The 26,250-nt window shown below is 37.2% G+C and overlaps 1 protein-coding gene across 1 annotated transcript in view; it reads left to right on the top strand.

Moving 5' to 3' along the window:
* Window positions 1-5,720, top strand: part of Rab38 (RAB38, member RAS oncogene family) — a 70,573-nt gene extending 64,853 nt beyond the window's left edge. Inside the window, exon 3 of the mRNA XM_052177647.1 lies at window positions 4,853-5,720. Within this exon, the coding sequence (XP_052033607.1) occupies window positions 4,853-5,005 (153 nt within the window). The 3' untranslated portion in view covers window positions 5,006-5,720. The remainder of the gene's footprint in view (window positions 1-4,852) is intronic.
* Window positions 5,721-26,250: the final 20,530 nt, after the last annotated feature.

The following is a 26,250-nucleotide window of genomic DNA, read 5'->3' as shown; positions in this document are numbered from 1 at the left end:
ACTATTTTCCCTGACTACATACCAGATCATACCATCTACTAATGGGTGGCTTGGAGCTAGCTAATTCCTCGTTTTCAATCTCAATTTCTTCAGCTGACAGAATTCACACTTAACTGTTCTTCAGACGCTAAGTGAAGCCTTATGTGAGAGAATATAGATAGTCCCCCACACTTCGATGCTCCAACTATTTCCCTTGTTTTAAATATTAATATGATGAAATTGTAATCATGCATGTGGTAGGCCTTTTTTTTATTTCTCTTTTGGAAAGGAGAAAAGTTAGGTATATTGATTACTTTTCTGTTGTGATAAAATATCATTACTTAAAGCACCTTGGAGCAGAAGTGTGTTTATTTATTTTAGTGGACAGTTCCAAAAGCTGTATGGTTTACCATAAGTAGAAAGACATAGCAACAAAAGCATGGGCTAGCCTGGTGGTCAGGAAGTAAAGAGAAAGAACAGGCTTTGGAGCCAGGCTATAAGAAGGCGAAATCCATCACTAATTATGTATTTCATCCAGAAAATCTACACCTCTTAAGAGTTCCATAACTTTTCCAAACACTGCCATCATCTGGAGCCAAGTATTCATGCGCATGAGTGAATGGGACACAATTGTCTCATTTGTACTATCGGGGGGAAGTATCTCCTTGATGCTTTGAACATTCCTGGTTTCACACAAGATTTAAACCCATGGGGAAACTAAGATAAGCATGTAACTTGCAGCACCCTCTCTGCCTGTTATATCCCTTCCTAGTTACAGCATGCATATCATGAACGTAGCAATACATGGAACCCCTGACCACTTCCTGGCTTCATCTTTAAGCCTATGGTCTGAGATGATAATGCTGACATAATCACCAATCAAGCCCTGGCCTGTCTTGTCTTATCTATAGTCTTGACTATAATGAGATTGTATAGAATTGTACTTACTAACACTTCCCCTCCCAGAGATTCTAGTGTTCAAACCTCTGCAATGAACTACCTTCTGGATTCTCTTTCTGGACACTTTATACATCTGTTGTTCTAGTGTGTAATCCCAGACTGGAATGGGTCATACTCATCTACACCTCTATGCCTAGGTTTTAGCAGGTAATCCTGGTTAAAATAATGGATGTGGCTTGATCACCATGAACTGTCTATTTACAACTTCAGTGAAGATTCTGTTACCCTTCTGTTCCACTTGTTTCCCCACCCCAATTCTAATCCCATTCACCTTCACTTGATATATTATTCTTCAAAACAATTTCCCCTGCATCATATTGTGTTTTATGGGGACCATATAACTAAGCTGTCAATGATTGATTTTGGTCATTCCCTCATTATGATTGTCATTATTTGCCAATATTTGAATTTAACCATACTCATTAAGAGATTTTTGTCAATTTGTACATTAGTGAATGAAACTACATATAACTGTCATGTTAGTATGTAAAGGGAAAATGCTAAAACACTGCTAAAATACCTAAGTTATATTATACATGAAGGGGGGCCCTCTTAAGGTTTAAGGTTTTGTCATTCTGTAAACATAGTTTTATAGTATTTAACAAATGAGAAAGAGGTGCATTTATTACCTATTGTGTCTAATGTTCAGTAAAGAACTTTTGTTACTGCATTTGATCTTTAAACCACTTTTGGCAGCATTTTGTCATGGATTGGGGAGGAACACATGGGTCCCCACTTCTCCACGAAGGGTTAGTGATAGTGGCTGGTTGCTGGGAAAAGGCTGTCATTTTCTTCAGCAGTGCAGTCAAAAAAAAAAAAAAGAAAAAAGAAAAGAAAAGCTAGTCTATGCTCCCATAAGTAACCTTTCATACATGATCGTACAAACACCCTTAATTAAACTCAGTGTGTCTGTCACACAGAGCAAAAGATATGAAAGGGTTCAAGGATGTGTATGTATGTGTGTATGTGTGTGTGTATGTGTGTGTATTGTGTGTGTGTGTGTAAAGGAAATATTTCTGTGGAAGAGGGAGGAGTGAGAGAAAGCAGTAAGGGTGAGCATGAATAAAGTTCTTTATGTGCATATATAATAGAAAAAAGAATAAATATTTTTAACATTAGAAAATTTCTGAAAATAAATACAACTTGATAAGAGACATACTCTAATGCTGAGGGCTGGGGTCCAGGTCAGGGGATGGGGTGTCTGGCTTTCCCATCCATCTGCTCTGCAATCATGGTGAAAATCTATATAACCTTTCTAAACTTAACGTTTCTATCTGCCAACATATTATAGCTAATGTCTGGTTTTGGGAGTATATAGATAGATTTGTTGGGGTAGGTTCTTAATGCCGCCTTTGCTCCCAAATAAATGCAGGATGTTTCTATGCTCACTTAGCTCATATAGGTCCCAAATAAAAGATGCACTCTGCTGGGCAGGTTCTGAGCTATTCTAATCCTGCATTAATGCCCAGATAAATGCTCAGTTACTTGCTATCTCAGTCTTGTCTTGGGTCCATCTGCTCCATCCATGTGTGTCTCTTGACTGTGCTCTCATCTCATTGTGACTTACGGTGAATTCTCTTGTCTCCACATGGTCCCCATACCTTCCTTCTCTTTCTGTTCCTCTCTCTCTACTTGGGACCCTCTCATTGGGATTTGACATCCTGCCTCTACTGTCCTCTCCTGCCCAGTCATGGGGTAATCAATTCTTTATTAACCAATCAGAGGTGATGGACAAGTTTTACATAATGTTGAGACCAGAGATGCTTGACCTGGACATTCTCTGTAATGTAACCTGGTGTCTGGGTACAAAAATCAGAATCTGAATATCTAGCATATACTTTAAAACCACCCTAGTATATATGGTTTCTTTAGTGAGAGATGCTGTCTGGCATGGTGAAGACCTAAAAGACTAAGTGTGGTTACTCATTCTCACCATCATGGATAAATCACCCCTGGCCTTTTTTGTGTACTAGAACTTCATTCAAGTTTCTTAAAATAGAACAATGATTTCGTAAAACAAAAAGTTAGGGATAAATAATTTCTGTTCTTGTTGGACAAAAATGATGCAGTGATGTCAATAGTTTGACAAGACAATAACCCTTGTACTTTTGCCATGGAATATCTGGAAGTACATTATAAAGGTTCCATAAATTGTGATCCAAAAGTTAACTGGAGATGTTCACTGAATTTTACATGAGAAAAAGTATCCTGGTGGAAAGTTATTTCTGTCCAGCAGGAAAAAAATAATCCTACAATTTATAGAAAGTAGTATCTGATGTATATTTTAGATTAAAATGTTTCTTCAATTTTTCCAACTTAAAGGCTGTTGTATTATTAACATTAAATTTGTATCTTATGTGAACACCCATGTGTGTACGGCAGGGATGGGGTGGCATCGCGCTCGTGCCATGCCATGTCCCAGTGTCTGTGGGTAAGTCAGAGAACAGCCCTGGGTGTTGTTTGAAACATGGTCTTTTTATTGTATTTCCAGTGCAAGTGTCAAACTAACTGGCCCCTGACTGTGCTGCAAGTCTCCTGATAGTGCCTCACATCTTCATTCAGGAATATGCTAGTATTAAATACCCTCTGCATCCATGCTTTGACATAGATTCCAAGGATCTGAACTCATATCCTTAGTCCTATGTAGCAAACACTGTTCAGAAGGCTGTCTTCCCAGCTCTGGATCTACTCTGACTTCATGCTTTCCTTTAAAGGAAAGACTCTCCATCTGGAAAGTCGAGACGCCATAATAAATAACTTCTAATTTGAATGATTTCAAATAGCAAAGGCAGAACTCCTATCCATGCTACATGTATCATAATAAGCTGATTGGAACAGAGTCTAAGGATTCCCACCTAAAGAATTTTTATGAATTTATATGATAACGATGTTGGGCAATTAAATCATGACTTTTCTCTCTTTTAACCAAGAAAGTAAGATACATACCTTCTCACGTTTCACATAATTGGCCAGCAACTGTCACATGTTCTTACCTGAGTTCAAGGTATCCAGAAACATGGTAGTTGTATAATTTGGCTGGATGACAGAAAGATATATTTGTTAAACTGCTAATGACTTCTGCAAAAGGTATCCTGTTGCCTGTATTTCCTATTGAGACTATAAAAGCAATAGGAATCTATGCAATTATAAATCTCAGCTAGACTGAAAATAAATTTTTTTCTTATAAGATCATGAACAGGTGAAAAAATTGATTCAAAAATATGATATTAAATATATCCAGCAAATAATATTGTTCCCATTTGAAAAAAATGAAATCTACATTTTAACATTTGTGTAGAACCAAGAGATAGACAGACAGACAAACAAGCAGGCAGGCAGACAGGCAGGTAATAGATATGGAGAGTAGATAGATAGATAGATAGATAGATAGATAGATAGATCGTGGTGAGGGTGAGGAAAAAAATGGATGATGTATAGAAAGAGTTTTACGTGAATTACCAAAAACACTACCTTGGCTGGAGAAATAGCTCAGTGGTAAGGTATTTGTTTTATAATCATAGTGATTGGTGTTTGATCCCCAGAACACAGGCAAAAAATTCTAGACAAGCTGCTCCCGAGGCACCTTTAATTCCAGAGTTGGGGAGGCAGATCTTTGAGCCCCACTGGCCAACCAGCCTAGCCTATTTGGTAAGTTGTCAGCCAGTGAGATATTGTGTCTCAAGGAAAAGTGAAGGTACCAGAGACACATCACCTGGGAGTGTCCTCTGATGTCCACATGTGTATGTACAACATGTACATGGAGAAACAAGCAACACACACACACATAAACTCACACACACACACACACACACACAAATGTACACAATTTTTTTTTAAATACTGCATTTTGTTGTATATGAGACTGTTATTTTAGAATGTTGCATTAAAAGAAAATTGTTTTTCCTCCCCTTAGGAAAACATAAACATTGATGAAGCCTCAAGATGCCTGGTCAAGCACATACTTGCAAATGAGTGTGATCTTATAGAGTCTATAGAACCGGACATTGTGAAGCCCCATCTCACATCACCCAAGGTTGTCAGCTGCTCTGGCTGTGCCAAATCCTAGAAGTCTCCTCTGCGGGCATATGACAGAAAGAACCCATGACCCTCATGAATCGTGCTTCAGTTTTTCCTTATTACCATTTTGGGTAAGCATCAGGATAGGGAAGCACATGTGACAAGCCAAAGATATATGACTGTATGTTTCCTGTCAAAGAGGAACAGCAAATGTTCTTTATGTGTTTTCCCCGCACCGTCAGCACAGTGTTTACAAGCTTTTAAAATGTTAGTGTGTTGCAATATGCTGTTTTATCTCTGAGCAAAGTCACTCAGGGACACAGACAGCCCTGATAAGCCCAGATTCCTTTAAATCAACAAAGGTCTACTGGTCTTCTTGAGAAGGGGAATAATAGAGCAAGGCAGAGGTCAAGCTAACTGGGGATTTGTCTTGCCCTAGTGTGTCTTTGTTCAGGTGTCAATTTGTTCCTGGGTGGTCTGATAGGTCTATTAAATAGAAACGCTATTTTCTTCATACATGGCAGACCTAAGGGTTGTCTGTGATGTTTCTCTTCAGAGTCGTGTGCACAGGCAGCCTGGGCTTTGTTGTCCCTTGCTGTGCCCTGGATGCTGGTTTAACTGAACACTGTATGGGAAGGTCTGCTCCCTGTATGTGCCTTTCTCTCAGCTTCCTCTGACTCAAGCTGCGGGACTGCTCTGTATGTGTAAGATATATATATTTTTCAAAAGTGAAAAATAAAACATTAAAAATGCTGTTTCCTTATTTCTGATATTTGCTTAGTACTGTGGATTTATTTTTTGACAATACAACCACGTTTCTCAAAATGCATGTCTACATTTGATTCTACATTTCATGTCTACATTTGATTTGAGAAAGGAGGTAAAGCACTGGACAGAATGCATTCCATCTGCACCAACTGTTTCACTCAGTATTTAGGTCAAGGAAATAGTCAGTCTTAAGCATTTTTGATTAATCAAGGAAACATAACTTCACACATTCTGACCAAGAAGGTGGCAGAACACTGATTAAAAAAACAAACAACGGACCATGCTGCTGAAATGTTGCAGGTAGGTAACATTTTTAATAGAACTATTTTCCTTTAAAATTCACAGAATACTCACAATGACTTCAACTTTTACAACATAGATTTTTTTCATATTCCCTTGACATTCATTGTTTCTGTCAGCTCCACACCCACGTGTTAGTGTTATGTTTCTTTTCCCCTTAGCATGTACCCTTATCTCTGATACAGTTGACACAAAAGGCAGATAGTCCTGAAACATCTAAGTACTCACCTTGAACCAGGCCTCACCCATAAGAACAGGAATGAAGTATCAATGCTCCCCAAATTTCTTTTGGCTTGCAAGAGATAATTCCAAGACATGTTCTGTGTAATGTTCCTAGTGGTTCTAAGAATCTAGTTTTTATAGTGGTAATTTTCCATTTGAATCATCCCTATTTCCTTATTCCTCTGGTGATGTTCTCCTGTTAACCTTCCAAATAAACTATATTCATACAAATACAGGTCTTATGAGGTAGGCAACCTAAGTTTGTTAAGATAGAGGTGAACCTAAGGGGTAGATCCTTAGTATAAGATGCCTAAATTGAATCATTTACAGTAAGGCACAGTCAGGATGGATTCAATGCTCATGTGCAAAGCTGTTAACAGTAGTACCAAGTTGCTAAGATTCTCAGGAGGTGGATAGAGAACAGATCAGCAGTAAATATGATTCTATCAAATTCAAGCTTTTGCACACCAAAGGACATAATCAACAACATGAAGAGATGAACTATAGAATGCAAAAGATTTGTTCAAACTATTCACTGATAAAAATTAATATAAAAGTAAATTGGAACTCTTAAAAACTCAATGTCAACCATAATAATCTAATAAAAATGATCTGAAGAGATGCTCTTTTAGTGATAAAGTACCAATGGTCACAAGTGTATAAAAATATAAATGTAAAACATCACTGGCCATTAGAAAAAGCCAAACAATTACACATTATGATGTAATTCTACTCTAATGAGAGTAGCTAACCACACGAAAGGAAAATAAGAAATGCTGGTGAAAACAAAGAAAATGAAACTCATATTGATAGTAATGAAAATTTATGTAACAACAATGACAATCAAAATCAAGATCTGATTAAAATCTGAAAATGTATCAGCCACATGGTTCAGCCATACATTTCTTGATCTATACTCAAAAGGAAACAAAACAGCATATTTTCAAACAAGTATCCACACTGGTGTTCTACAGTATAGTATGGTTATTGTAGTCCACATGTTCATGAAAAACTAAGAGATATGCTTTAATTGCCCAAATGTAGCCCAAGATAGAAATGTTAATTTAACTATAACACGTGTATGTATCCAAATATCTTAATGTAGCACATGTTTATAATTATCATCTATCATGTTAAAAGAAGTTTTAAAACAGATTGAAGAAACTCTGAAGAAGAAAAATGTAATCATATCAATCTGTACTTGTAGGGAATGTAGAGTACAAGTTGTACCTAATAAATGCAGAAGGATCCTGGGAATCATTTCAACCTTGTTGTGTTGACATGATAAAGTAAATAGAATTGAGACTGTATGCTTAAGGCCAGATAGGTGAGAATCTGAAGGCACTCCTTCATGACTCAATTTTTGACATTTTGGAAAATCTACCTGTAGTAGACATTAATATGCTCATAGATATCTACTTGACAATGATATCAGCCCCAAACAAAACAATATGAAAATGCCCAGAATTGTTTCAGCTAAGAAAAATAGGGAATGTGAATAAAGTACTTATTTTGAATAGCTAAATAATCAATCAGTTGTTCCATTTCTGGAGTGTAGACTGCACACCCTTCACTAAAGCAATAAAGAATTTCCAGAAGAGAGACAAGGGTCAGGGAAGAAGAAACATCAAGGAAAAAGCTGGGTACTCATTTTTTTCAGTATATCATGTTTAAGTAAATAAATATGTGGCTGTATTTTAGCAGGAATGCAATATATGTTATTAAGATACAAGAAATACTAAAATAATGCTAGTGTATTTGATGCTGTGGATGCCTCAGACTGAAAGATAAAATCTGGAGTGGATCTCCTTCCCTCAATGAGAAATTCTAAATATGTGCTTCTCCTTGCTTCTTGAAATTTCTAGATAACTGGGAGATTTGATACTTACCCAGTGAATACAGGAAGGATTCCATGTAGTTTCTTTCAGCAGCTGTGTTATTAGTTCTGAACACTTATGCTCATACACCAGCATGTAGGAAAGATACTTAACACAGACAGGATAACATTGTGATGGTCAAGGGGAGATAGAATTGCTGAAAACAAATGAGTCACAGAGGTATATATCTGGAATTCTGGGCTCCCTGGGATTCTTTTGCTGTTTCCATGCATAGTGACAGCTTGCTGGAATAATTGCAGTATCACATTGTAAGGATAAACAAGCATTCACATTAATGGGAATAAAATATGAATTCCACTACTGTATGGGAACCTTGAGCTAGAAGCAACTGAGTGAAGGGAATGAGAACAGTAGAGTAGAATCATGAACATCAGTTATGATTTCAAGATTAACCACAACAAAAGGTAACAGATTGTTCCACCAGCTTTATTTTAAGTCGTCTCTTCTTTTTCCTCCCCATGTGCATTATTATTAAGACTCTAGCTTCATAAACTGGCTTGTGATTCCTTAAGGGGGTCAAATAATGAAATGTAAGGATTTCGAAAATTTGGCAACATTGAAAGGTTTCTGAACACACAATGACCAAATAACAGTTTAAAAGCAGATACCTCGTGAATCCAGTGTGTTTCTGGCTGCACTCAACCCGTGCTGTATCTCACATAGAAATTATTGTGGCCTTAATTCTGTACATAAAACACATGCACTTTGCACTGGGAATATTATCTCACCACATGCTACCTGAAGCAACTTGGTTTCGAGTGGAGATCATTGTGTGTTGTCAATCACAGTGCTTTTACTGTACATAGATTTTTTTTTTTATCTTACAGAAGCAAAGTGGCATAATGCTGTGAAATGAGCACTTTTAATATTTTTCTGCCATGCCTGGGCCTGTTCATGTAAAATAAATATTTGAACTATTTGAATGAAATCATGTCAGAATGCTTGATTTTGAAAGTTTCTATTTAAATTGAGTTTAAAAAAAATGAAAGGAATTTGACTTGAGGTTAAGATAGAATTTTAAACAATTGCTGAAATGACCCTAAATGTATTTCTATTATCTGCGTATAGGTACATACAGTTTGAAAAATTATTAAAGATCCTCAATGATCTGCAAAATGTAATTCTTTATGAAAAAGTAATCACTTCCCTCTCAGAATTCAAATAGGCTTTCATATTTAACAAATTATAAGATTATATATACAATAAAGATTAGTTTTTACTCTATACAGTATATATATATATATATATATATATATATATATATATATATATATATATTCCACACACAATGAGGAAACCTTTTTAGTTTCCTGTCCTCCCTGCCTCCTTTGTATCAGCACCATAGAGTCCCAGGATTCTTAAGTACTTTTCATTTCTTAATCTTTGTATGCTTGTGACTCTTAAAACATCAGAGCACTGGTTAGTAACTATGAAATTTAGAATGCATGGCTTTCTTGCTTTCTCTATTTGTTTTGTTGATACAAGTTATCTCTGTCTCTGTCTCTCTCTCTCTGTCTGTCTCTGTCTCTGTCTCTCTGTCTCTCTCTCTGTTTCTCTCTCTCTCTCTCCCTCCTCTCTCTCTCTCTCTCTCTCTCTCTCTCTCTCTCTCTCTCTCTCTCTCTCACCCAGGGTTTTGCCAAACCCTGCCTTAGACTTGGGAATAGCTGGAGTCACAAGTGTGGGTCAGACCATCCAGCGCTTACTACATATTTTCTATATAGTTTTAAATTTTTAACATTTTGTTAATTTATGTATGAGTGTTTATTCTGCTTGTATGTCTGTATATCACTTTTATGTGGTACTCCTGGAAGCCATAACCAGGAGTTGGGTCCACTGGACCTGGAATTACAGATGGTTGTGAGCTGAAATATGGGTGCAGAGATTTGAGTATCATTCTTCTTGAAGGGCAGCTAGAGTTCTTAACCACCCAGCCATAATTGCATCCAATGAATATATATATTCATTGATGTATGGGTCAATATATGCTTTTAAAGACAGAAGTTACATTTACTTCTTTATTTTGTATGTGTATATACATCACATATGTTCATACTAGAAAGCATTTATGGAGACAAACAGCAACAGCAACAAAATTCTTCAGAAATCAATTTTTTCCTTCCATCATGGGTCCTAGAGAGCAAACTCAGGTCATGAGGCTTGGCAGGAGGTACTTTTACCTGCCAACCAAGGTAATTCATTGGGCCACTTCACAAATCTATGTTAATCAATTACTGTGTTGTCACCACTGCCCCTGGGAACTGTTTGTGGAGAGATAAATGACTTGAGTGGTGATCCCAGACCTAACAATGCTATGCTCAAAAAGGCAAACACACAAGCAATTCAACCTGTTATAAAAAAGAATATGAAATAAGGTTAAGATATTTCTTATTAAATAATTTGTTTTAGTTGCTGTGGCATTAGCTCTAATTATGATTAAGGTGAGAGAAAAGAGGTATGTTACTACTGTTCTTTTCTTTAACACTAAGATTTAGACGCCGTACAAAAAATTGTTTACCATTTCCTGTTCTTTGGATTTTTCTCTTTTTGGGGGTATAGATTTGTCTTAGAATCGTACCCACCCTCAAGAGTCCAAACCATGGTATAGTAATATGGGCTCACCCAACTCTGAAGACAGTTATCAACTTTCCAAAGCTCATACAGCTACCAGCAGGCAGAGCTAGGACTCACGCTCACGAGTCCTGATGCCAAGGGGCATGTTGTTAAGTGTCATAGTAAACTAACTTCTTGGATTTCTGCAGGATGCAGGGATATCAATTGCAAGCTGCTGCCAAGCACTTCTCTTCAGAACCACGAGCGACACTGCTGTATGCTATCTGTGCAAACCCTTAGCACAGTGCCTAACACAGGACAAGTAATCAACAAAAATTATTAATGTGTTATTTTCCTGTTGAGTTGGTTATTACTGAACTAAAGGAGTCCAAACATGACCATCTTCTGAGATGAGATATTATATATATATATGTATGTATGTATATATGTATATATATATAATGTATATATATATATAATGTATATGTATATAATGTATATGTATATATATATATAATTTACAAATATATATGACCTTAGAACTAACTCCCTGATACTGTTTCCAATGATAGCTGAAAGGATTGGTTGTCTTTGGGGAAAAACCAAAAACATTAGAAAATTAATTGTAATGATAATCACACAACTTTTTGAGTATATTAAAATCTAGGGAAAGGTGGGATAGATGGTGTGCAAATAAATAAAGTCCTTAAGAATCAAATTGAAGCCAGAGAAAAATAAATATGGAATAGTTTCCCCAGATTCATTAATGTAGTTCAACGTGGGTAATTTGTCCTGATGTGATTCTGCAAAAAGGTGGCTCCTGAAGTGTGTTTGTACCACTGGTGTTATCTGTCCCCTTGGCCAGCACTGCTGAACACAGTTTGCTCTCATATTCTGGCAACTACCATTGTGCATAGCATTAACTTCAGCTGCTTCTGAGCTGTCCCTGTCCCTGTGATTTCTTTACCTCTCTGAATTCCCCCATCCCCCAAGCAATAGTACTTCTTCCAATGCTGGAAGAAAAGGAACACAAGAAACTCCAAATGAACGGCTGGAAAATGCAGGTGAACTAAAACAAGAATCTCGAACATAGGAGGGAAGCATCTCTGTAAAGCATGGCAGCACTGACTTTCAGAGCATGGTTAAGATTGAAATGCTCCGTTCCAACAACCCACTTATTTTTCTGCAATTGAATTAATTGTCAGAGTGTTAATCTATAAGCACAGACACTATATATCTAACACACTATCCTAGCTGACTTTAGATATAAAAGTGTCAGCATCAATATTCCAGACGACCAGGGATATGCTTTTTATTAGAAAATGAATCAATGTGGTGGAAATACACACACACACACACACACACACACACACACACACATATATACAAATACAAATATACATATACAAAATATATGCCAATACTTGTAATACATTCCTGTCTTTTCAATTACTTTGAAGTGGAGTTTTAAGAAGTTACCTTATGTTGGATGTGTAACATTAATCAATTTGTGTTCATAGAAGTTATAATCAAATAGCTATCAAGTCACTGTTCTGAGCATGTCTCTGTATTTGTATTAAATAGGCCACCTGTCAAGGTTTGTAACAAAATACATAGTGCTTAATATGTGTTGGTTTCTTTTTTTCTGTGATAGCTGTTGTCATGGAAACATGAAGAATAAAATGTCATGGTTTCCTGAACTTCAAGTTTGGAAATTTCTTAGAGAAAAAGAGAGTGCTTAATAAGAGATGCAAAAGATGGAGCTAAGGACAGAGATGATTGTTTCTGCTTCTACTACATAGAAGTCTTCATTTTTATAGTATCTTTTATCATTACAGCAAGTGATAATAGTATCATTTATTTCTAGAGCCTACAATATATCATTTCCAAATCCAGTATCATTTAATTATCCCTACTATTCTATGTAGTGGAGGACGTCAAAATTTAAAAATAAATCAGCTTATAGAGAAAACAGATATCCTTCTTATCATGATTCTGGAGAGATCTGTAGCCAGTGTATCTGCCTTTCTGGTTATTTTTAATACTCTTTCCTTAGATACTGTGAGATGGAGAGATGTATTTGTGATGGAGGCTGGGAGGCTGTACTGTGGAGTCCTCTGTGCTTCCCCATCCCTGGAACTTCAATAAGGCAAGCTACAGGGTGTGACTGTCATTTTCTTACTCCAGCAGCAGTTCAGTGAACTCTTGACCTATCCACAATGGGGTAAGGGTCATGCAGAGAGGTGTTGCAGTGAAGAGGATGGAAGATCCTGTCTATGTCCCCGGGTTCAACTCTTCAGGAATCTTATTACAATATCTTTTTACAAGAAGCCACAAATACTCACTTTATTTCTTTGGGTTTTCTTCAGTAAAAACTGAGTTGATTTTTTACTGTCTGTCAACAAAATGCTTCTGGCTACTGAGAGTGCATTAAAACTGAATCCTCTTAATTGTATTCATGGCCCACATGGCACACATTCCTGACCATAATGTTCATTAACATCTACAATTCCCTGTTACATGGAGACTTTTCACTTTTTCTATTGGAGTTTTAACATCAAATATTCTAGTAAGTAGTATAGAAACATCAAAAAATATAACTGATGAAAGGATAACTCCTTTATGCTAATAGAAATCAAAATCAGTTCTGCAAAATTAAATAATAAAATGGTTAAAAATGGCCCATCAGAACATGGTCAAAAGAATGACCCATTGGCAAACAAGGCCTTGGAGAACTGTCAAAAGATCTCCAGAAAAAAGTAAAAATGTCATGGGCCTTTACCTCATGTGCATTTTGCTACCTGGGTTATTTCTGGATGTCCTTTCATGCCTCCTGTGATAGACATTTACATTCAATTTAGAAGGCATTTTTATTCATATTGAATGTCAGAGCATAGCTATAGAACCTAATCTGGCAAGTGTACTCTGACTCTGGATATGGCCTTCTGCCTTACTTTCAGGCTCTTCCAGATATCATCTATACTACAGCTAGAAAAATTGTGTTTAAATTGTTTTGGCCCCTTGTTCTGGAAAGACTCAGTGAAGCAGTATAGGGCAAAACCAGAACAGGGAAGTGGGAAGGGGTGGGTGGGAGAACAGGGGAAGGGAAGGGGGTTTATGGGACTTTCGGGGAGTGGGGGGCTAGTAAAGGGGAAATCATTTGAAATGTAAATAAAAATATATCGAATAAAAAAATATAAAAAAATTGTTTTGTCCTGAGAAAGTTCTGGGAAAGAAATGCTCTGTTAATATTCAATGTGCTTACTGATATTTTCTGATCATGTTTTTCTGAACTTAACCTTCCTTAGATCATTGCTTTGCTTGTTCAATTCATGTTTAAAAGCACACTGAAACTGAGATAAGATTGTCTACAGCATTACACTGTACACACTGTTCATCCAGGTCCTCAGATCCTAGGTCCAGCAGATAAGATCCACACAGGTCAGCTGAAAGTTGACAGTCGCCCACCTAATAAAACAAGCAAATAAAGATTCTGTGATTAAAGTACTTTGTAAGATCATAGAGAATAGTATAATAGACATGAAGTATTTCACATTGCATATCAATTTGTATTTTAAAATGAGTGCAAAAATGTTTTCAGGTATATTTATATATCAGTTAGGAAAGCAGATTTTCTTAAAAGTTGAAGTATAATTTGTTTTAAAGAGAGATGGAGTTTTGAAGAAAATCATAATAGGATAGGAATAAAAATTTTATAAAGGTATGGAGTAACATGGACCTATTGATGTGTGAGAGGTGACAGAGTCATGGTGATGTCTGTAATTCAAGCTCTGGTGGCCAGAAGAAGGAAGACTACTGAAAGCCCAGGAACCACATTCTGAACATTTCTCCATGTAATGTAACCATAGATATTTGGTGGTAATTCAAATGACAGTTTTCAAGTTTACTTATTTTGTGTGTGAAAGTATAAAATTTAGGTAAGGAGAGAGGCATACAAGAAGTTGAATAATGAACATGTAATACGAGGACAGTTTTACTGACTAGTAACTGGATGTTATTTATGAAGAATTAGTGAAGAAATGTAAGGGGAAGCCAGAACTTCTGAGACTGAGAGAACAGTTCAAAGAGGGAGAAAACTCAGCCTCCCCACTTCTCATCCCTGACTGAGGCTGATACTTAGACTCTGATAAAGAAGATGCTACTGAGGTCCCTAGAAACTAACAGGGACTCCAAGTGAATAATCCTATTCAAGAGAAGATATACAGGAACTACTCTTTGGAAATCACTGGTAATGGATGCTACTGAAGCCCCCCGAAAGAAGGTGTGCACCACTATCAAAGTCTTCTGAAGAAAGAGCCATCTTCCAGAAAGGAATTCATTAGCATCAGCCTATGGAAGAAAAAACAACACTGGATCTGGAAGAAAAGCCCCCACCTCCCTTTGGGATTTGGCTAGCCCTCTCTACTGGCAAGGCTGTGCAACAAACATATTAGCAATAGACAGAGAATTAGAATGCTCACTTCTGTAATCAAAGGAGAGACAATGTGGACCTTAGCTTCTTACAGTTAACTGTAGGCATTTAAGTGGCAATGGCTGCAGTGCTGTATAGTAAACAAGAATGTTCCCACAATGAGAATAAAACCTTCAGAAGGAGGAAGGAGAGGGTAATAGACCACATGTGGTATAAAAATGAAGGCACCGAAGAGGGGCTAAACCTGAACTAAGTGCACATGAAAATGACACAAGGAGCCCCGTTAAGCTGCAAGAAAATTCTCAAAAACCTAAAAACAAAGCTAAAACAATAAGGGAAGGATGGAAGATTGAATTAGGGATAGAAGTGCCATAAACTGATAAGCAATGCCATGTGTTAATTATGGCAAAGCCACAACAGCTCAACCAGACGAAGCTTCCTGTGTTACCGGGTCAGCTTAACCCTTTCCCCTCACTGAGCTCATCAGAGGGAGCTAATCAGATGAGACTATTTTTCTCTGGAGTTTCTCCATCATTTTTGGGGCCCTTTGCTCCTAGGTATGCAGGCAGAAGTGTGAGAGTGAAATAAATAAGATGAAAGCTGATCTTCTAAGGGTCATATTGAACTCTTGTGCACACTGAGCTGAACCAAATAAAGATTCCCCATTTCATGAGGAGCTGGGGATCAGCAGTCGAAAATAACATTCAGCCTTGTCCTTGTCACACTAGAATCTAAGTGATTTGTTAATTTAAAATGTTCAGCATGCCAAAAAAAAGTTCAGATTTCAATTGTTGTATCTGTAATACAAAAATGATGCTTACTGCACATATTCAGTATATATTAAATTCTCTTAATTAGTAATTAGTAAGGCTGGAGGGAAAATTCATGGGTGTAAAAATATCCTAAAGAGGGTATCATGATTTTAAAAAAGGTATTCAATTTATAGTTCCCATAGGGACAGAAAAGGCTGTTATTTTTGTGATAGAATCCACATTTTTTTTTAAAATTATCTGGATGCCAGACAATGGTTGCTTTATCATGAAACATATATTTGAAGAAATCCTACATGTTGAAGCTGTGATATTGGTAAAGCCTAGCATGGATTTTCTACACATACTCTAACACTCTGGCTCGTCAGTTTTCAATATTGATGTGCTGATAATCATTCCATAGTTTTTAGTTGTTGCAAAGAGTCCTCAGTAACAACATCAGCAGTAGAAATGAGTTTGGCAGTGCATGCTCTACTGAAGGCATGGTTATGAGTGCTTTGCATGTAGAGAAGTACTTCAGGCATATAAGAAGCTTTGCTGTTTATTTTTATTAGATCCTCACTTTTTTTCATGATCACAATGATAATTATTACAATTCAGATTAAATAGGCAAATGATATATAAGACCAGAACTATGAATATGTAGCATTTAATTTAAACAGGATAATTATGTATAGTGTTATTTCTTTTTTGGTAACCTGGTAATCAGCTGCTAAAGTTATTAACAGGAAGCATGTGGTCACAGAAATAAACCTTTTCACAAAAAGAAAAATCTTTTAGTACTATGAAAGAGTGACTAGGTTTTCATAATAAGCCTCTGTATGTGTTATGAAAAGTAAAATAAAGGAAAAATTATGAGTGATCTTATTTTCCAAATTAACCAGTATTTTGTTCTCTATCTAAAAGGAACTGGTATTTAACTTGATGGTAGGGTTTTTTCCCTCTCTCCGTCTTTATGATGAATATCTTTCTAGTCCATGAACATTTTTACATCATAAATTTTGAGGGTGGATAGAAATTACACACAGTATAATTCAGTATAGTTTATGCAATCACACCACTAATGAAGGACTTGTTTTCACCAATAATTTGAATTTAAAATATCTCAAAGATACACTTTTTATATAGTCATGATTAATTCCTCAGAATAAATTTCTAGAAATGAAACTGCTGTGTCACGATTTATGCAAAACTTTAATGCCACCCGTAAATTATTTTGCAGAAAATGTGTACTGATCTCTTCTTCTTTCTAAGGTCTTAAAAAATAACCAGAGAACAAAGCAAGCTAGGATTCTTTATTCTGCCTTCACTCAGAACCATTGCATGTTCTTTGCAGAAAACTTTCCTATGTGTGTGTGTGCTGGGGAGGATATGCAAATACATGAGAGTAAAAGAAATTTCTGCAGAAACCAAAGACATGATGTCATTTTTTAATAGGAGACCTTATTAAATACAAATTTAGACTCCTCTCTCCTCTCCTCAATACCTTGAAAAAGGTCACTGTATTTTCTAGTCCTTGGGGAGAAGTGTCATTCACAGGGGGGGAAAAACAAAACAATGAGCACAAATTGGCTTTCCTAAGAAATATTTTATCTGGTAGGAACATATAACCTGTAGGCTTCAGTAAATCTACTTGCCAATAATATTAATGAAATCAATGACTCGAGTATTGTGGTTTATAGCATTATATTTATTCTACCAAGGCACTGTAAATTATAATACTTCCAAAATCATAATAGAATCTTCTTAGTTTACTTCAAATCTATGACAATAAAGTGCATTTTACAAAATACAATCGAGACTGCTTTTACTTTAACCTTGTAGAAAATAGAATTATAGTGACAGAATAAATCCAAGCATAAAATATTTCCTGAGCCATACTTTGTTTTGTTTTGTTTTTAATCTTAATTTAAAGAGGTTTTCCAGCCCAGATTTCATATGCTTACAATGTCTTCCTAGAACTCAGATAGGCTGAGACAGGAGGGCACTGAGTTGGATATTACTCTGTTTTGACTATACTGTGAGTCAGTATCAAAAATATAAACAAAACTCAGGTTCTGTGCCTTAGTTTAGGTTTTATCGTTGTGAAGAGATAACATGAGCATGACAACTTTTATAAAGGAAAACATGTATTGGGATGGACTATAGTTTCAGTGGTTCAATCCATCATCATTGCCTTAGTTGTGGTTTTAATATTGTGAAGAAGACACCATGCCTAATGCAATTCTTTTAAGGACAACATTTAATTGTGGGTAGCTTACAGGTTCAGAGGTTCAGTTCATTATCAAGGTAAGAGCATGGCAGCATCCAGGCAGGCATAGTGCAGGTAGAGCTGAGAGTTCAACATCTTCATCTGAAGACTGCTAGCAGAATACTGATTTCCAAGCAGATAAGATGAGGGTCTTAAAGTCCACAACCACAGTGACACACCTACTCCAACAAGGCCACACCTCCTAATAGTGCCACTCCCTGGGCCAAACATATACAAACAATCACATTCCACTCCCTGGGTCCCATAGACTTGTTAAAACACATGAGTTTATGGGGGCCATCTCTAGACATAGCATAATAAAAAGCACATTTAGCCCAACTTCCAAAGTCCCCATAGTCTATAGCAGTCTCAACAATGTTAAAAGTCCAAAGTTCACAGTCACTTCTGAGATCAATCCAATCACTTAACTATAATCCTGAAAACAAGATAGGAAACCAGCTGAACAAACTCCAAACTCTGCTTCGCCATATCTGACATCAGAGCAGTTTTCAGATCTCCAACTCTTTTTTTCTTCTTTGTTGACTGATACAAGCTTCTTTTCCTGGGTTGTTCCCACTCCCTGTTAGCAGCCTTCCTCAGCAGATAGGCTACTGCTCTGGCATCTCAAACATCTTGGGGGGTCTCCAAGGCAAATTCTGTGTTATATCTTCTTGTTTTGATGTCTGGGATCAACACATGATCTTCTGGGATCCTCCAAAGGCTTGGTGTCACTTCTCCAGCTCTGCCCTCTGTAGCATTCTAAGCTCAGGTTGATCCACTCCACGGCTGCTGGTGTTTGAGGTGATTATCCCATAATACTGGCATCTCCTATCCACTGGGGTCTTTTGCTGTAACTAGGCTTCACCAATAGCCTTTCATAGGCTCTCTTCATGGTTCCAAGCTTTATCTCTTTTGCATTACCCCTGGGCCGTCAATTGCAACTGAGGCTTCACCTTCACCAATGGCCTTCCATGATATCTCAAAGTGCCAAGCCTCAGCTGCTCTTCATGACTCTTGCATGCCTTCAAAACCAGTACCACCTGGGTGTCTCTTACATATTACCAAGTACAGCTGCAGCACAAGGTATAACCCTGGCTATCTCTGGAACACAGCCTCTTTATGCTCGCAGAAAACACTTCCCAGAAAATTTCACCTCAGTAATTCTAGTCTCTTCTTCATAACCCCTAATTTCTTAACTCCAGATAACCAGCATCAATTGTCCCAGTAGTTCCTTCTATTTTTCACTCTAAAGCCAGAGCCACATGGTTGAAGCTGCCATGTTCTGCTTCTTTCTTGGGCTGGAACAAAGTTCCCCTTATTCTATTACCAGCTTTCTTTTTTCTGACTTCCTTTCTGCCTAAGCTTGTATTTCCTGGAACTTGCTCTGTAGATTGACCTTGAACTGAGAGATCTGCATGGCTCTGTCTCCTGTAATGCTGGAATTGAAGGCATATATCACTATGCCTAGATTTTAGCAATTCTTCACCTAGAACCTGCTTTGTCCCAGGGTGGCCTTGAACTCAGAGATCTATTTGACTTTGTCTCTTGGGATTAAAGAAGTGTACCACTATGCCTGAATCTAATTTAGCTGGGTAGAATCTTGCCCCAAATCCTTTAATCTGTTCTTTCCTAGAACATAGGATTCAGTTCTATTTCACTTCCTGGAGCCTCTTTATTACTTGAAGCATATATTTTATATTTTTCTTTCTTTTTTTTTAATTTTTATTTTCTATATTCTTTGTTTACATTCCGAATGCTTTCACCTTTCCCAGTTCCCCCCTCCCCATCGGTCTCATAAGCCCTCTTCCCTCCACCCATTTCCCAATCAACCCCCTCCCATTTGCCTGTCCTGGTACTCCCCTACAATGCTGAATCAACTGTTTTCAGAACCAGGGCCCTCTCTTTCCCTCTTCTTGGGTATCATTTGATATGATAATTGTGTCTTGAGAATTCAGAGCTTCTGGGCTAATTAATATCCACTTATCAGTGATTGTATTCCATGTGTATTCTTTTGATATTGGGTTAAAAACTCAGGAGACAGCAGGTGTTGGCAAGGATATGGAGAAAGAGGAACACTCCTCCACTGCTGGTTTTATTGCAAGATGGTACAGCCACTTTGGAAATCAGTCTGGTGGTTGCTCAGAAAACTGGACATGACACTTTCAGAGGACCCTGCTATACCTCTCCTGGCCATATACTCAGAGGATTTCCCAGCATGCAATAAGGACACATGCTCTACTATGTTCATAGCAGCCTTATTTATAATAGCCAGCAGCTGGAAAGAACCCAAATGTCCCTCAATGGAGGAATGGATACAGAAAATGTGGTATATTTACACAATGGAGTACTACTCAGCAATTAAAAACAATGAATTCATGAAATTCTTAGGCAAATGGTTGCAATGGAAAATATTTTTCCTTTCTAAGCTTGCGATGCTTGTTCAAAATGTTCTTCATGAGATTTAAGCAGAGAACGAAGTCTATGATGGACATTTATGAGACTTCCTTTGTCAATGCAATTAATCTGAGTCTCTTCACCTTAGCTTCAGGCAGACTATTCAGACAAGGACAAAAAACATATTTGTCACCAAAATGCTACAAAAATAGTCTGTAGGCTGCATACTGAAGTTTTTCTCCACTGAAACCTGTTGGGACAGGTATGCACGATTCAAATCACTCTCAGTCATAAAGTCTTCCATTTTCACAATAGGATAGTCCATTAAGCCCAACTTAAAGCATTTCACTGCTTTCCAAATTCCCAAAATCTACAGTCCTCCAAACCAAAGCATAGTCAGGCCTTTCATAGCAATACTCCAGCCCCTGGTACCAACTTTTGTCTTAGTTAGGGTTTTACTGTTATGAACAAACACCATGATCAAGTCAACTCTTATAAGGACAACACTTTACAGGAGATGGCTTACAGGTTCAGAGGTTCAGTCCATTATCATCAAGGCAGCATCTAGGCAGGAATAATGCACGTAGAGCTAAGAGTTCAATATCTTCATCTGAAGACAGCTAGCAGAATACTGATTTCTAGGCAGATAGAAAGAGGGTCTTAAAGCCCACACCCACAGTGACACACCTACTTCAACAAGGCCACACCATCTCGTAATGCCACTCCCTGGGCCCAGCATATACAAATCATTACAATCATCATGGTGAGAAGCATGGCAGTGTACAGGTAGACATGGTGTTGGAAAAGCCAAGAGTTCTACATCTTGACCCCAAAGCAGCAGAAGGCAACTGAGTCCCTAGGCATAACTTGAACATAAGAGATCCCAAAGCCCACCTGCATGGTGACACACTTCTGCCAACATGACTACACCCACTCCACCCTCTTAATCAGGCTACTTCCTATGGGCCAAACACTCAATTACATGACCCCATGGGGTGCTACCTATTCAAACCATCACATCCCACTCCCTGGTTCCCATAGGCTTGTGTCCATAATAAGATTCTAAATGCATTTGCTCCAATTTAAAATATCTCCATAGTCTATCCCAGTCTCAGCAATGTTTAAAAGTCAAAAGTTCAATATTTCTTCTAAGATTCATGCAATCCTTTTACTATAATTCCCTATAAAATCAAAATCAAAACACAAATCACAAATTTCCTTTCTTCTATTCTTGACTTTAAAGCCAGAAACATTTATTGAAGTCATTAGTGCTAGTGCTTGCTGGGGCTGGAGCATGGTCACTTGTTCAGTTACATCTTCACCATCTTTCTCTTTTGGATGGTTTCTTTCACTGCCAAAGTTTGGAAATTTTGGAACCTGCTCTGAAGTCTAGTCTGGCCTTAAACTCAGAGATCTGCATGCCTGTCCCCTAAGTGCTGGGATTAAACCTGTGTATCCACCAAGCATGGACCTAAGCTTTTCTTTAATTCATGTTGATAAGTTAGAAGCTTAGCCTGATGAAGTCTTCCCTTGTGGTCCCCACTCCATTTATTCCATTTAAAAACATTCAGATAATCTGTTTATCTCCTTGAATATAGGCTTTCACTCTATTCTTCCTTGTGCTCCTTTGTTCTCGAATTTTACATTTTGTGATTTTCCTTTCTTGACTTCTTCCTTTTCATTGCAGATCTTTATAAGCATGGCCACTAATAGCCACATGACATAGTCCATACTAGGTTGCTTTGGAATCTCCTTTGTAAATTCAATTAATCCAAGACTCTTCCATTTAGCCTCAGACACTTTTGTTTGTTTGTTTGTTTTGTTTTGTTTTGTTTTGTTTTGTTTTGTTTTTTTGAGACAGGATTTCTCTGGCTGTCCTGGAACTCACTCTGTAGACCAGGCCAGCCTCCAACTCAGAAATCTGCCTACCTCTGCCTCCCAAGTGCTGGGATTAAAGGCATGTACCACCATTGCCCAGCCCCTCAGACACTTTCTTGACAAGGGGAAAATGTGGCCACATTCTTCACCAATTTATCAAGAATGATCTCTAGGCTACATACTAAAATTCTTCTTCTGTGAAACCTCTTGATCCAGGTTCCCACAGTTCAAATCACTCTCAGTACCACTGTCTTCAATGTTCCTGCTAGAATGACCCATTCCATTGTTTTCCTAATTCTAAGTCCCCAAATCCACATTCCTCCAAACAGAAGCATGGTCAGTTCTATCACAGCAATACACCACTTCTCATACCACAGAAGTTTGGATTTTATGAACATGGCAGTGTGCAAGAAGACATGGTGCTGCAGGAGTCAAGAGTTCTACAGGCTGATCCCAAGACAGCAGAAGAGGACTGTGCCGCTGAACATAGCTTAAGTATAGAAGACCTCAAAGACTGCACTCACTGTAACACACTTCTTCCAGGGAAGCCATACGTTTTAATAGTTCTACTTCTATGGACCAAACATTCAAACACATGAGTCTATGGGTGTCATACCTATCCAAACCATCACACAATGGTATATTAGATTAGAAAAGTACAAAATATTAGATATTGAGGAACTCTGGGTTGTGTAATATAATTTAAATCTATGATTGTAAAGGCTAGTTCCTATGATTTTATTGTTTGCAGGCTACACATACTATCTCCTTTGGTACTTCATACTCTTCGAATCAGAGTTAACGATGTTTGTCAATATTATACCAGCTTCTCTCCTCTTTGGATGTAGAATAGGAGACAGAATGTCTTTTTAAAATCCTCTTAGGTACCCTGAACAAAGAACTATAGGCAATGGAAGAAAACTGGCAGTAGGATAGGAAGTCTTCCCCAGGAAATAGCACACCAATCAGTTGTCCAGTGCCAGGTGGTCAGTGCTTAAAACATGCACACCAAGAACACTATACAGACTCAACAGATTATATGTAGGAATTTTTATGTATATACAAATACATATATGCACGCAGTAGCAATAAAGCACGAGATCATGAATTTGAAGGAAAGTGTAGAGTGGTATATGGGAGGTTTTGATGGAGGAATCGAAAGGGAGGAATGTTCTAATTGTAATCCCCAAAATAAAAGGTAAAATAAAAGAAGATTTTTTAGGTAATTTCCTTCTCTCTTCTCCCTCCCTTTCCTTTTGATTTGCTGCATGTTTGTGTTTTAATTTCTCCTAGGGGGAGACTCCAGAAGTAACTCATGACTAAACACTTGATGATGAAACTTTAAGATCTTGCTAATTGAATTTCTATGTGAATTAAATGATCAGTGTGAAATATTTAGATGAGTCCCTGGCTTCTTGCTTTCCAAAGATGTTATCTAGTGATATTCTGATATGACATAAAATTTAAATGCCACACAAAGTGAATTTCTGTGTCCCTCTGTGTTAAGTGCATGTTCTACAACAGCTATACATTTAGATTTAAAGATATCTGACCACAGTCTCTATTCTAAGAGTGCAACAAACACTAATGGTGATAGTAAAAGCTTATCTGACCCAAGTATACTCTCTCATTTATTAGACTCCATTGCATAAAGTTCTGTGGGTTTGTGGGGTTTGTGTACACCTATGTGTACTCATGTGTGTATATGTGTGTATACTCACTCACATGCTTGTAATGACTTAAGGTTTATTTTTTATTTTTTTAATGATGTTTGCATATGTATTTCTGAGAGTAAGTCTAGGCATGTATCTGTAGGTGCCAAAGGTATCAGATGTCCTTGATCTAGAGTTATAGGCACTTGGGAGTCTCAAGAGAACTGAACTCCATTCTCTAAGAAGAGTTCACACGTTTTTTCAGATATTATATTTTAATCATGTTATTTCCATCCCTCAACTGCTCCCAGATCCTCCCTATCTCTGTATCTAAACCATTGCTGAGATGTCTATGCTTACACTTTGAATCAGTTTAATCCCTTCAGGAGATTATAACTGGTGACAATGAAATTCAGTGTGAAGAATTCCCACTTTGGTCTGTATGAAGTTTGCTTTCACTCCTTGCTTTCATTTTTTTTTCCTGAATGTCAATCAAAGAAAATCTGTGACTCAAGAAGTGGTAATGAATTCTGTGAAAATTGAAATAGAAAGTAATACTACAAGGAAAGGGAAATCCTTGTGCTCCAGGGCATGAATGTCATTGAATACTTAATAACAACCCATGCTTGATTTTAATCTCAAATTTAGTTTTTTATTACATTATTGAATTTTGTACATTCAGCATAGTTTGCATTTGAGAAAATTGCACTGACAAGTTTATCTTTATATTTAGATTATGTTTTGAGAAAGACAAGCTTTAGCTCTCTCTATAATTTTTAAGCAATTATTAAAACAATGAGAGGTGACCTAAGAACTTTCTTTTAAATCAGAATGAATACTAAAGAAACACTTTTAGTTCCTTGGCTATACTATGCTGAAATAAATAACAATAAATGTTGTTACTATTAACTTTCTGAATAAAAGGTATTACATTTTTATTCATTCCTCAAGCCCATAAAAGATGAAACAATAAAAAAAAACATTTCATTAGCATGACTATTCAGAAGATGAAAAATGAAGAGCCTGTTTTGGATTTTCAGGAGTTGGGTCTATTCTCCAGGACATGGTAAACATGTCAGAGGTAAACAGAGAACACCAGTTCCCTTTAACCTTACCTGGCAAATCAGAATTCTAAAGCAGTGTGCAGGTTAGCTTCAAGGAGTACTGATGGCCTGGCTTTGGGTTTAACTCTCTTATTGAGCTTCAGAGATGTGTCTGCAGGGCATTAGTACAAGTAGATGCCCTATTTTTAAACAAAACATCTAGGTGGTTTTAAACCCACAGTGTGGGGCCATTTTTTCTCCTTCTTAAAAGCTGTAACTCCAATATCAGACAATTGGGTGGCACATAAGAGGCCATGCAACCAGCTGTGAAACAGAAGAGTGGCTAAAAGCTGCATTCCCAACGTTCCACTAATCCTACCTCCTGTCTGTTGTACCAGGTTGGAAGTCAGGTATTCTTTTTATATTAGTTTTGAAAGTGGCATATCAAACTTTTACTATACATATAAATTTAAAAGGAACAGAGGCAGAGAAGTTAAGTAACGTGTACACTGTCATGTGTATAAGACCAAACCATATATGCCAAATCAAATTCTCATCACCACAAACCTGTGGTCCTCATAGCATTCTATTCCAACTTTGGTGTTGAAATGAGTTTGATTGTGCTATTTTACCTATTTTGCATCAAATTCCTGGTAAGATGCTAGGTAATCACTAGCAAAGAGTTATGTCCTTCTGTCTATTTGTGTGACTACATTTACAGAATAACTGTGTGTGTGAGTGAATGAGTGACTGTGTGTATGTGTGTGTGTTTGCGTGTGTGTGTGTGTGTGTGTGTGTGTGTGTGTTTATAAATGGGCCATGTGGAAATTCCTAGGGTGTTTAAAAACTTCTATTAATAAGTCAAACTAAAAGAAAGTTAATGACTTCTGAAAAGATTGATCTCACAAAAGAAAGTCATGATCACTAGAGCACCAATGAACTGATACTGTGCTGAGATGGTTTTGTGTGTATGACTCTACCAAGTGCTCATAACCATGCCTTGTGCTGATATGACAGAAGAAACTCTACAACCTTAGATTAAGACATAAGTTGTCTTCAGGAGACACAATCTGAAGCCCCATTCTGTCCTTTTAAAATTTTCTACATGTTGGAATTTCCTTAGGTTATGAAATGGC

Source organism: Apodemus sylvaticus, chromosome 1 (genome assembly GCF_947179515.1).
Source record: "Apodemus sylvaticus chromosome 1, mApoSyl1.1, whole genome shotgun sequence".
NCBI lineage: Eukaryota > Metazoa > Chordata > Mammalia > Rodentia > Muridae > Apodemus > Apodemus sylvaticus.
This window is presented reverse-complemented; position numbering and strand designations above follow the sequence as displayed.